The sequence below is a fragment of the Dipodomys spectabilis genome, unplaced genomic scaffold, assembly GCF_019054845.1.
Source record: "Dipodomys spectabilis isolate Male_0828 unplaced genomic scaffold, ASM1905484v1 ptg000092l, whole genome shotgun sequence".
NCBI classification, from domain to species: domain Eukaryota; kingdom Metazoa; phylum Chordata; class Mammalia; order Rodentia; family Heteromyidae; genus Dipodomys; species Dipodomys spectabilis.
The window spans coordinates 15,031,328-15,044,837 of NW_024870769.1; the positions used below are offsets into that span (position 1 = coordinate 15,031,328).

At 41.7% G+C, this 13,510-nt stretch overlaps 1 protein-coding gene across 1 annotated transcript in view; it reads left to right on the top strand.

Annotated features, from left to right (window-relative positions):
• The first annotated feature begins 5,111 nt into the window (after positions 1-5,111).
• Positions 5,112-13,510, top strand: part of LOC122112124 (zinc finger protein 268-like) — a 32,431-nt gene continuing 24,032 nt past the window's right edge. Inside the window, exons 1-3 of the mRNA XM_042684968.1 lie at positions 5,112-5,126; positions 5,216-5,357; positions 9,091-9,150. Coding sequence (XP_042540902.1) covers positions 5,112-5,126; positions 5,216-5,357; positions 9,091-9,150 — 217 coding nt within the window. The remainder of the gene's footprint in view (positions 5,127-5,215; positions 5,358-9,090; positions 9,151-13,510) is intronic.

The following is a 13,510-nucleotide window of genomic DNA, read 5'->3' on the forward strand; positions in this document are numbered from 1 at the left end:
GCCTGATGCAGCCATAGGACACACCAAGCAAACTCATTATTTCCCTGTGAGTGTGATCTTTAAGGCCTGACCTGCAGATGGCAGAAGATGACCTTACTGCCTTGTGCACCTATAATGTTATGGTCTCACCTTCTAGAGAATTATCTCTGCCCTTGATGCATCTGCTCTTCCAGCTTCTGAGTTGCTAGCTGCAAGGGGACTCCAGCCTCTTCTTGAATTGAATTGTCTATTTTTCTCTCCTCCAGCTCATCCAGGGGATATATCATTCTGGGTGTTCTATATGACCCTACTGATTCCTATGGCCTTACATTACTTAGTGCCCGTCACACTCTCTAGATTCTAGGCTACAAGGAATGTTTTGTTGTGAGGAGGCTGAGTCTTAGTAACTTCTCACAGTCATCCTGGTGCCTTGTAGGTGGAGGGGGCTCTCTGCCCAGTGCTGAAAAGCCTAGAGATTAGAGAGGCCATTCACGGAATTGCAAATGCCATGGTTGGTCTGTTCTGAAGACCAAGCTACCCACCATCTGGTTTGCCAGGGTTGGATGTCTGAGGACAGGTCTGATATAAACAACTTAGGAAAGATTTAGTTTGCTCATATTTGGGGAGGTTTTTAGCAAAGCGAAGCTTCTCACTTAATGATGCCTTAGAAGTAGAGGTAGAGGGAGGGGATGAGAATGAGAACAAATCTACATTCCTGGCATTCTGCTTTTTGCCTGTTTCTTTCTATCAGGATCCCAAAATCTGATGGTAGTGTTCTCATTTAGTGCCTATCTTCTCAAACTCTGTTAATTCTTCTTGGAACAACCCTTACTAACTTAACAGGAGTGCTTTCCTAATCTCCTAGCTGCTTCTCAATCCAATCCTATTGATATTCAATACATCCATCACAAGTTTTGTTAACTTGGAACCCCAAATTCTTCATAACTATATGATTCCACTCTTTGCCCTTTGGACTTTTGTCCAACTTCTCTAGTTCCCCACAGCAGCTCAAAATTTCTTCATACACTGGAGGAAAGCTCTTGTGAGTTCCTGTAAAGTCAAACACAGGTTACACCCCCCATGAGATAAAAATGTGATTAGATTGATGTCAGTATAACTTGTAGAGGAGATGGGGAAAAACCAGTTGTTTAAGGATACAGGTGGACCTGTTGCAACAATGAGAAGTACAAGTTGTCATGTCCAAAACGAGCTTTACAACGTTGGTGCGGGGAGGGGGGGGAAGGGGGGGAAGGGGGGGAAGGAGAAGGATTGGGATTAGGGGGGGAGGGGGGAGGCTGGGAAGGGATGTGAAGGTTAAGCAAAGGAGGAGGCTGCAATGCTTGGTAAGAAATGTACGCATTATCCTGCCCATGTAACTGTAACTCCTCTGTACAGTATGTTCACAAATAAAATTAAATTAAAAAAATTAAAAAAAAATGTGATTAGATATTTCCATTCTAAAAGGGAGGAAAAGCCCTGCCTTAAGGTATTTTCATTTGCAGATGGCTAGAATTTAGCCAATTTCGGAGATATCCTGAAGACAACTTTATTTTGCTCTAGTGCATAGCAGTCCTTTCTTGTAGCTGGTAGCCCAGAGACTTTTCTCTGTTGGTTGATTGGCTTTGAGCCAGGTTCCTGCTTTCTGACTAGCTAGGATTACAGACAAGAGACACTGGCACAAAGTTCTCAATTTCTTCTTTTTTTTTTTTGGGTCTGGTCGTGGGGCCTGACTCTGGGCTTGGGTGCTGTCCCTCAGCTCTTCAGCTCAAGGCTAGCGCTTTACCACTTGAGCCACAGCACCACTTCTGGCTTTTTTCTTTTTGCTTATGTGGTGCTGAGGAATTGAACCCAGGGCCTCAGGCATGCAAGGCAAGCGCTCTACCACTGAGCCACCTTCCCAGCCCTCAATTTCTTCTTATATGTACTAATTTCTTGTCTTTTTTTTCTTTTTTTTTGGGGGGGGGGGGTGTTCAGTCATGGGGCCTGAACTCTGGGCCTGGGCACTGTCCCTCAGCTCTTCAGCTCAAGGCTAGCACTCTACTACTTGAGCCTGAAAGATTGAAATTGGGGCTATGTCCATTTTACAATATGGGCTATGTCCATTTTACAATATGCTAACTGCTAATTCTGCTTCTGTAAACCTGCTTGCACTAACACTGACTCTTCCCCTCCCAGAAATAAGTTAAAAAGTTACAAAGTCCAGATGCAGGCTGGCCCAGGGACAAGGTCTGCAAACATAGATAAAGAACAAAAGAGTATGTTCTCCTGAATTCCAGTGTAAAAACTCAGGGCAGGGGGCTCAAGACAAGGACCATCTGGTGAGCCCAGCAAACTAGGTCAAATGTCAATCATGTGGACTCCCCTCCAGAGAAGCCTCCCCCCTTAGAGAACCAACTAGTTTTCAAGAAGTGTTACAAAACTTCCCAAGCAGGCTGGAGTATATGATAATTTTTAAGCTGAGCCAATCCTGGGGAGCCTGGGGTCTTATGCTAATCCTGTGGTTTTTGTCTTTAAAAGTGCCTGTAACTGCTGCTGGGGCTTCCAGTTTGCCTTGGACAGGGAGCCCATTTGCGCAAACGCCTAATAAATTCCTCTTGCTTGTTGCATCTGCTGGTTTGGAGTCTTGGTTCTTGGGGTGTCCTCCCGTTGAAGAAAGCATCGCAGTGAGTCTGGGGTCTTTGAAGCCACAGCACCACTTCCACTTTCTTTTTGCTTATGTGGTGCTGAGGAATCGAACCCAGGGCCTCAGGCATGCAAGGCAAGCGCTCTACCACTGAGCCACCTTCCCAGCCCTCTTGTCTTTTTTTTTTCAATTTCAACTTTTAAATTTAATTTTTTTAATTTTTTATTGTAAAGATACTATACAGAGGATTATAGTTACATGAGCAAGGTAATGAGTACACTTCCTATTGAGCATTGTTACCCCCTCCATTGTTTTCCGCCTACCTTCCCTTAAATCCCTACCTTCCCCAAGGTTTTTTTTTTAATTGTGATTAAGTGATTACATAATTTCCGGAATTTCACAGTATTGTGGAATAATGATGCTCATTTAGAGTCACAAGTTCATTCTAACTTTCATGGAGCAAATTGTCTATCACAGTCTATAACATATAACGGTGTACACATATACACCATACATTGATCAGCAGCATGGGGATATTTAGTAGTGGTTCAACCAGATGAGTGGGAGTTCTTTGTTTCTTAAGTCCTGTTAGTTTTGTCGTATCACCTAACATTTTGGATTTAGCATCCACTTATCAGGGAGACCATGTACCCTATGTCTCTTTGCTCTTGGCTTACCTCGCTCAACATGATTCCTTCTAGCTCCATCCATTTCCCTGCAAATGCCATTATTTTGTCATTTTTTTTTATTTTTTTTAATTTAATTTTATTTTATTTGAGAACATACTGTACAGAGGGGTTACAATTACATGGGCAGGATAATGCATACATTTCTTACCAAGCATTGCAGCCTCCTCCTTTGTTTACCCTTCACCTCCCTTCCCACCCTCCCCCCTCCCCCCCACCCAATCAAACCCCCCCCTCCCCCCCCCCACTCCGACATTGTAAAGCTGGTTTTGACATGACATTTTATACTTCTCATTGTTGCAACTATTTTGTCATTTTAAATTTAATTTTTTATCTTCAAGTGCTTGTCCAAGTCTGTTACAACTTATAACTATGTGTATAGGGCATCTTGATCTGTCACCCCTTTCTTCATTCTCCTTCCCCAACAGCCATGAGAAGCTTCCCACTTTTGTTTTAACATATGTACTTGGGAATAAGAACTACATTTGCCTACCTTTGCTTTTCCATTCATCTTCCCCCATCCCACTAATTCCACATTCAAACATTTCAGCATTTGTATTCATTTAGTTGAATTCTTTGTGGAAATGATTTTACTTTTGGTATATTATGCTTTAGTAAACTTGGTCAAGTATATGTGCACATGCCCCCATGTGTGTTTACATGGGAAGTGTTAGTTGTTGCCCAAGATGTTCATATGACAGAAAACATGTACTCCTAGTCCTTGTGGGTAAAGGCACTAATTTATTTCCTTTCTACTCTTTAGTTCCTAAGAATGCCTGGGCTCCAGATCTCTCCCATGGGTGAGTGCATGAGACAGAAGCACATGAGCTTATGGTATACATATGTATATACTATATGTATATGTATTCTATGTGTATATGTATTTAATATATCTATGTATTCTATATATGTATAGATATAGCTATAGATATATATCTATATATACATATATCTACATATCTATACATAGTATAGTATATGTATTGTATATGTATTGGATATATCTACAAGTCTATACATAGTATACAACATACATATGTATATATGCATACATGTACTATGTATAGGATATAGAAACACATAGTATATATATATACTATAGTATATATATAGTGTATATATATATATGTATATAAGTGTATATATATGCATATACATACACATTGTGCTAGTATATGGTACTAGCATATATATATATTACGATGCTAGTATCTATATCCATATTATATAGTATATATAGAGATATATATACTATACATATAGATAGTATAGATAGTATATATATATATGTATATGTCTATATCTATAATATATAGATACATGTATATACATGTATACACACTATAAGGTGCATCAAAAGGTATAGTTAGAAAAAGAAATGTGCGGGGGCTGGGAAGGTGGCTCAGTGGTAGAGCGATTGCCTTGCACGCTCGAGGCCCTGGGTTCGATTCCTCAGCACCACATAAGCAAAAAGAAAAAAGCCGGAAGTGGCGTTGTGGCTCAAGTGGTAGAGCGCTAGCCTTGAGCTGAAGAGCTGAGGGACAGCGCCCAGGCCCAGAGTTCAGGCCCCACGACCGGACCCAAAAAAAAAAAAAAAAATGTGTGGATGATTGCCATGATCACCCTATGAAAACTAGAAATTTATATGCAAGCTTATTTAGTGCTGAATTTTGTAGTTGGTCTCAGAGGAAAACCAGGATTTCCAGGAAGTACTTCCACTCACCTGGCCCAGGTGGGATAGTTAGGTCCCCACACACCTGCGGCAGGCCACGGACCTCCAGTCACAGGTTGAGTAAGAAACCTACATGTCCACTTCCTCCCGTATGACTCAATGCATAGTGGGAAATGTAGTCTCCTCTCGGGCACAGAACCATTGGGCGGGGCTCTTTCAGGCTCCTCCCGTGCTTGCGCTTCCGCGCCCATTTAGGGCATCTTCCGCTCAGAAATTCCGGTTCCTGGCGTTGTGCCGCGCTCCTGGGAAGTTTCCGAAGTAAAGTTCAGTGTTGTGAGTGCCGGAGCCCGGGTGGCAAGAGGCCCCGCCGTGCCTGGCGAACCTGGGGACCTGAAATGTGAGTGGATGGCAGGCTGGCAGGAAAACGGGCTGCAGGCGGCAGCTGGAGCCGGGCGGGTAGCCTGGAGGCTCCACGCACTGCTGGTTCCTCCGGTCTGGGTGACTGTGCCTGGGGTCGTGATTGCTTTGTCAGAGTCGGTTCTGCCAGAGTCAGTGTCCTTCCAGGTGCCGGAACCTAGCTGGCTCGGGAAGGCTCGCGGGCAGGCTAGAAGGTTGTCCAGACTAGGAGAGCTGGGGAGGCCTGCGCTTCTGTTCCACGCCTGATTCTGCTGTGAACCGAGGTGACATCCTCATTGCTCTTGCCCTGCTGAAAGATGGACGCAGTCACAACTGTAGTGCAGTTGTGAAATGTGTGTTGGACGAGTCATGTGATATGGCTGTGGAATTACCGTGGTTCTGTGTTGTTTCTTCTAGGAACGTTTCTAATTCCCTCCTACACCACGTAGCCCGCTTAGCACTCCTGGCTCCAGTTTACACATGTTTGTACAAGACCTAGTTCCTAGAGAAAGTTGTTTATAGGATATTGGAGAACTGGCTGATGGACTTGTATTCTTTGGAATTAAGTAAGCATGGTAAATTTGAAGGAGGGCAGATTCTGAATAGGAGTGTGCATCTTGAAAGAACGAACACTTGCTATCCTAAAGGGCAGAGGCAGAGAAGCACAAGAAGGAAGGATCTCATTAACTTAGTAATTATTGCCGCTGCTTTCCATAGCACAAGATTCACGTGGGACTCTTCTGCAAAGCTCCCAACTCTCCAACTTGGCGAGAGGAGAAGTGAGCTAGACTGAGGATGAGCCAGAGCTGAATTCTCAGAGGGGTAGGAGGCAGTGGTTTGTGGTTTGTAGTGGAGAGACACCTTGTCACACCTGAAAGAATCTGTCTCTACAAGTACCCTAATTCCAGTCTATTGATTCAGTCAACTCCAGTATCATTTCTAGAATGCAAGCTCTCTCAAATGTATCTTGTTATTAAATATGCCTTTTAGAGATGTATTGGTATTTGGTTTTACCTGATGATTTGTCTGACAATTCAGGAAATGCTTGCTAGGGACCTTCATGCTTTATAACAAAAATGATAAAATAAAACTTAAGTTGATATAGCTAGCTCAAGATTGTATGGTTTGTAGATGTTAAGTAACCCGAAGATTTAGCTAGTGTTACCCATTTTGTTAAAATCTCTCAAAAGTAGTATTTTTTCAGTTTAGGGATTTTTTTTGGGGGGGGGGGTCAGTCATGGGGCCTGAACTCTGGGCCTGGGCGCTGTCCCTCAGCTCTTCAGCTCAAGGCTAGCGCTCTACCACTTGAGCCACAGCGCCACTTCCAGCTTTTTTCTTTTTGCTTATGTGGTGCTGAGGAATCAAACCCAGGGCCTCAGGCATGCAAGACAAGCACTCTACCACTGAGCCACCTTCCCAGCCCCTAGGGATTTTTTTTTGAAGAGAGGGAGGTGATTGAAGTCAATGTATCACAAACATTGCTTCAAAATACTTTACTTGAAATATGTTGATTTTATTTCCTTTCTTTTTTTCTTTTCTTGTCTTTTTTTTTGTCATTCATGGGGCTTGAACTCTGGGCCTCGGCGCTGTCCCTGAGCTCTTCAGCTTTAGGCTAGTACTCTACCACTTGAGCCAGTGCCACTTCCGGTTTTCTTGTGGTTCATTGGAGATAAGAGTCTCATGGTCTTTTCTGCCTGGGCTGGCTTTGAACCTCAATCCTCAAATCTCAGCCTCCTGAGTAGCTAGGATTACAGGCATGAGCCCAGCGCCTGGCTAACGATTACATTTTTAAATGGGAATTCTGTAACATGAAACTAAAGTTTTTGCTGTATGGCTGTCCAGAATTGAAAACAAAATAAAAACACACTCCCCTATGAAATCTATGAAAATTCCAGTCCTCTAATTGAGATATTTAGCCTATAACAAATTTATTTTATTCTACTTATTTTTGTTGGTTGTGGAGGTTGAACTCACGGCCTGAGTGCTGTCTCTGAGCCTCTTTGTGTTCAAGGCTAGCCCTCTACCACAGTACCACTTCCAGCTTTTGAGTGGTTAATTAGAGATAAGAGTCTCACGGGGACTTTTTGCCCAGGTTGACTTCTAACTGCGATCCTCAGATCTCAGCTTCCTGAGTAGTTAGGATTACAGGTGTGAGCCAACAGTGCCCATCTATTTTATGTTTTGTGAAGTTAAAAAAAATCTTTATTGTGATGGAGAAAATGTTAAGACTAAAATGCATATGTTGCTTTTTATTTTATTTCGTTTTTTATCGGTTGTGGGGCTTGAACTCTGGGCTTGGGCGCTGTCCTTGTGCTCTTCAGCTCAAGGCAAGTGCTCTACCGCTTGAGCCACAGCACCACTTCCCACATGTTCCTTTTTAATGATTCACTTAGTGTTTACTACTAGCAGCAACCTCAGTGAATTCCCCATAATAGACTTTCATGATGATTTGGATTTTTCCTCCTTGTGGCTGGAAAGTTCACTTCATATTATCCCAAAACTTTGTCTCCTACATGATTTTGTTTAAAAAACACAGAGGTGTGGATGATATCAGCATTTCCTATGTAGTAAACCACCCAGCACATACGGCCCATGATAGAGCATATGGAGAGGAAAGAAGGAAAGAAAGAAAGGGAATGGATGCAGTGAGGAAGGCAGGGAAGTATGGAACAGAGATAAGAAGGAAGGAAGGTATTTTGAGAAAAAGTGATCTTTTTGATCCAAGTGGGTTGCTTAAAAGTTCTTGACTTGTGCCGGGCACCGGTGGCTCACGCCTGTAAGCCTAGCTACTAAGGAGACTGAGATATGAGGATCACAGTTCAAAGCCAGCCCAGGCAGGAAAGTCCAAGAGCCAGCAGAAATTACTAGTGATAGCATCCAAAACCAACCATCCTGAGTAAGGAAACCAGATGATTAAGGCCTAATCTTCTAAAGAAACAATCCTAACAGAAATGGAATAATGAGTCCAGCCAAAAATATAGCTCCACAAAACTTTAAACAAGTGAAATGGCGGGATGTTTCGCTGTGTGTGCTGGCTCCTGTATATCCAGCAGAATAGCAAGGTTCTTCACAGTATAATTGTGTTCAGGGAGGCAGGCAGTAAGGAATTTTTCAAACTTTTGTTCCCATATTCATTGATATACGTTTGCCTAAAGCAAGTTAAATGGCAAATCCAGACCAAATGCTTCAGGCTACTTTGGGTAGAGAAAGATATGCTATCTGGGAGCCATTATTGGAAGAGGAAGCCACAAGAAATATATATTCTATATATTTTTTCCCTAAATTCTGAGTGAAAAATGCTAAGTTGTAACAAACATGCTTTCCCTGATACTTAAGTATTCCAAAACAGAGTGAAATATTCAATAGAGTCTTATGTGATATCCTTACATTAACAGGAAAATAACTCATACTTTCCTAAGTGCATTTCTGTAATTATTAATATCAATAAAGATATTGTATCTTTCTTTGATTTATATTATTTATTTTTGAGGGAACATTAATTGTTCCCTCATCTAGAAATAAATTACATTTATGATATCTACCAATTAATGTTCTGTGGATACATCTTTAATGGAGAATATATTGTGTCTACTTCAGCCATGAAAGGGTCTTCTCCCACAGGAGGGTCTTTTTTTTTTTTTTCCCCCTTCCCGTGTGTAGTGTCTTGAGCAAGAATCTGGGACAAAGCCACATTGGCTCTTTCCTGACTCCATTTTATTTGCCTTCTCTCCCAGCTATACTCTCAAAATCTTCTCTACATTGTCAACAGCAACAGAAAAATGAATGGATCTCTGGTGAGTTGCTTTCATTTATTTCTTTGCTTTTTAGGAACTTTTAATAAACTTAGTGGGGTCCAAGAATTAAAATGGAAAAATAGAAAAGATTTAGTCTCAGGAAAAATGTTCATAAATAAAATAAAGATGGCTTGTAGATTTAACAGATTATGAAATCTTGAGTCAGTTTAAGTTGAGTGCAAATTTATCTCAAATTTGTTTTCCATGTTTCTGATGTGAGAAAGAGTAGTTATACATAATCCAGTGACACCTAGGAACTCAGCATGCTAACATCTTATGGAATGCAAATATTTGTTGGCCATTGGTCTGAAAAATCATCCTCATTCATTATACAATAAACTATCTTAATGATGTTAAACTGTGTTAGTGACATTTTTCTGGAATTATTGAATTAATGTGATCCCAAACATCTCTGAATGTTAGAGTCCTGAGTAAGCTATATACTCAAATGACTGTCCACACATAACCCTTGGTTGGTGTGTATTTTCTGTAAGGAATGCAACTGATTGCATAGAGTTGCATGTTTTTCCAAAAGCTCATTAGTGACTTAAATTACAGTCTTTTTAGTGTTGTTTTTTTAACTTGAACTTATGCTATATTTGATGATGTTGTCTATGGCCTTTCTGTGTGTGTGTGTGTGTGTGTGTGTGTGTGTGTGTGTGTGTGTGTGTGTGTGTGTGTGTTGCAGGTCATGGGGCCTGAACTCTGGGCCTAGGCTCTGCCCCTCAGCTTTTCAGCTCAAGGCTAGCACTGTACCACTTGAGCCATAGCACTACTTCTGGTTTTCTGTTGGTTTATTGGAGATAAGAGCCTCATGGACTTTCCTGCCTGGGCTGGCTTTGAACTGTGATCCTCATATCTCAGCCTCCTTAGTAGCTAGGCTTACAGGCGTGAGCCACCGGTGCCCGGCACAAGTCAAGAACTTTTAAGCAACCCACTTGGATCAAAAAGATCACTTTTTCTCAAAATACCTTCCTTCCTTCTTATCTCTGTTCCATACTTCCCTGCCTTCCTCACTGCATCCATCCCCTTTCTTTCTTTCCTTCTTTCCTCTCCATATGCTCTATCATGGGCCGACTTCTTCTCACTCCAGTTTTCCTTCTCTTAGGACACTTTCTGAACTGACTTTCTCTTATATCTTATATAAGAAAATCACTAAAGTTACCATCTGCAATCAAATAGATTTTTCCTAATTTCATTCTATTAGGTCTAACCTCATTTAATGTGATGCTGCTTTTTTTTTGCTTGCTCTTCTCACATTATTGAATATTTTCATCCATTGGATGTATAAGAACAGAAGCTGAAGCCAGGCGCTGGTGGCTCACGCCTGTAATCCTAGCTACTCAGGAGGCTGAGATCTGAGGATCGCGGTTCAAAGCCAGCCCGGGCAGGAAAGACCGTGAGACTCCTATCTCCAATAAACCACCAGAAAACCGGAAGTGGCGCTGTAGCTCAAGTGGTAGAGCGCTCGCCTTGAGCTGAAGAGCTGAGCGACAGCGCCCAGGCTTAGCGTTCAAGCCCCACGACCGACAAAAAAAAAAAAGAACAGAAGTTGATAGTTCTGGTAAACTATTGACTTGGTTTATTACATTAGAGGTGTCACTGTTCACAAATCTGGAGGACATTTACTCAGTAATAAGGTTTGGGCTCTCAGGAACTCTGCTTTGAGCCAATATTTATGGCAACATCTCCTTAGAACTCTGCTGGGTGAAAGCATTTAGGAGTTAGTGGAACACATTTGTAATGCAGTCAATGAAAAGTTATACAAGGATAAAATCAAAATGCATAGAGTCTTAACAACTTTTATCTCTATCCTGTGTATTTGTTCATAACTGTTCAAAGTTTGTATTATGTCATTGCATTTCCACTAACTTTGACAACATGTTTTTCAAATTCTATTTCTCTCTCTCTTTTTTGGGGGGGGGGGTCCAGTTGTGGGGCCTGAACTCTGGGCCTGGGTGCTGTTCCTCAGCTCTTCAGCTCAAGGCTAGCACTCTACTACTTGAGCCACAGCGCCACTTCCGGCTTTTTTCTTTTTGCTTAAAATAGTGCTGAGGAATCGAGCCCAGGGCCTCAGGCATGCAAGGCAAGCGCTCTACCACTGAGCCACCTTCCCAGCCCTTCTCTCTCTTTTTTGCTGCCAGTCCTGGGGCTTAAGCTCACAGCTGGACACTGCCCTTAATACTCTCCCACTTGAGCCTTGGCTCCACTTTCAGCTTTCCGCTGTTTAATTGGAGATGAGAGTCTCATGGACGTTTCTGTCTGGGCTGAATTCAAACTGCCGCTCTCAGCTCTCAGCCTCCTGACTTGCCATCATTGCAGATGTGAGCCACTGATGCCCTTCTTTCAAACTCTTCTAAATTGCTTTTTTTCTTTTTCCTTTGTAATTTCCATTAATTACTTAAAGTCAATAAGGAAAATAGATACATACATCACATATATTTCTGATATAATTCCTATAACCTAAAATTTGTCACATTACTCTTTCAGTGTTGTTTTTTTTGTTTTTAATCAGTCATGGGTCTTGAACTCTAGGCCTAAGCACTGTCCCTCAACTCTTCAGCTCAAGGCTAACACTCTGCCACTTGAGCCATAGCACCACTTCTGGTTTTCTGGTGGTTTATTGGAAATAAGAGTCTCATGGACTTTCCTGCCTGGGCTGACTTTGACCTGTGATCCTCGGATCTCAGCCCCCTTAGTAGCTAGGATTACAGGCAAGAGCCACTGGTGCCCGGCTTATGTTAATTTGAAGACAGGTTTGCTGTGTAGTACAAGTTCTTTTGTTTTGTTGTTTTGTTTTCTTTTTTTTTTGTGTTTTTGTTGGTCGTGGGGCTTGAACTCTGGGTCTGAGCTCTTCAGCTCAAGGCAAGTGCTCTGCCACTTGAGCCACAGTGCCACTTCTGGTTTTCTGGTGGTTTATTGCAGATAAGAGTCTCACGGACTTTCTTGCCCAGGCTAGCTATGAACCATGATCCTCAGATCTTAGCCTTCTGAGTAGCTAGGATTACAGGCATGAGCCACCAGCTCCTGGCAAAGCTTTTCTTAACTTGATAACAAGCATAGGCTGGTTTGTAATCTTGCTTCAAACTCCCATATTCATGGATTTTAGGCATTTATTTCCATGTCTGGCAACATTATCATCATCATCATCATCATCATCATTATCTGAATCTTGGACTTGACCTCAGGATCTGACCCTGATTTTTGGCTGGGTTTTACCATGTGAGCCATGCCTCCAATCCCACTATTCTTAAATGTACAGTTTATTGATATTGCATATATTATATTGTTGTGCAACCTCCTCTTCCATAATGTTTTTCTATAATATTTTTCTTCTTCCTTGTATGAAGCTGTATATATTCATGAAATATGCAGTTCCCATTCTACCCCAGTCTCTTGCGATCATCATTCTACTTTTTTGTCTCTATGCATTTGTTGACCCTGGGAACCTCAGTACAGGAAATTCTACCATGGCTGTTCTTTGTGTGTGTGAGAGAGGGTGGGAGGGCAGGGGTGAGTGAGAGAGGGAAAGTGGGGATAGGGGAGAAGAGTGAGGGGTCATGTGTGCCAGTCTTGGCATTTGATCTTAGGGACTTTCCTTGAACTTTCCTCAAGGCTAGCATGCTACCACTTCAACAACAACTCTACATATATCTTTTTTAGTAGTTAATTGGAGGTAAGAGTCTCAGAGACTCTGCTACCCAGACCGCCTCCAAATCACAATCCTCAAATCTCAGCCAGGAATACAGGTTTGAAGCACTGGCACGCAACTTAACATGGCTGTCCTTTTGTGACTTGTGTGTTTTTTTTAGCTAATTGTGTTCATGATTCATCAATGCTATAGCATGTATTAGAATTTCATTTCTTTTTAAAAATCTATCTATTGGTGGATGAGTGGTTTGTTTCTGTCTTTGGTTATTGTAATTGCTATGAAATTATTCTCCCAATACCTGTTCAAACCCCTGCTTTCTCTTTGGTTGGATACAAAGCTAGAACTGCTAAACCATATTTCTGTGTACTTCTATATTTAGTTCTTGTTAGCGTCTTTGACCATTTTTCACTCCTGCCAGAAATCCACCAAATTTCATACTTTTCCACATCTCTGTCATAGTTTTGGAGTTTTTATTTTTAATGTATGCATAGTACTGACGTAAACTAGGCATTTCATTGTGATTTTTTATTTGAAAGTTTCTTTTGTTACTACTAATATTGAACACCTTTTAATTAACCATTTATCTATATTACTTTGGGAAGGTCTCTTCCCCATATTAAAATCCATTTTCTTTTTTTTTTTTTTTATTCCCCACCAGTCCTGGGGCTTGAATTCAGGGCGTGAGCACTATATCTGAGCTTTCTTTTG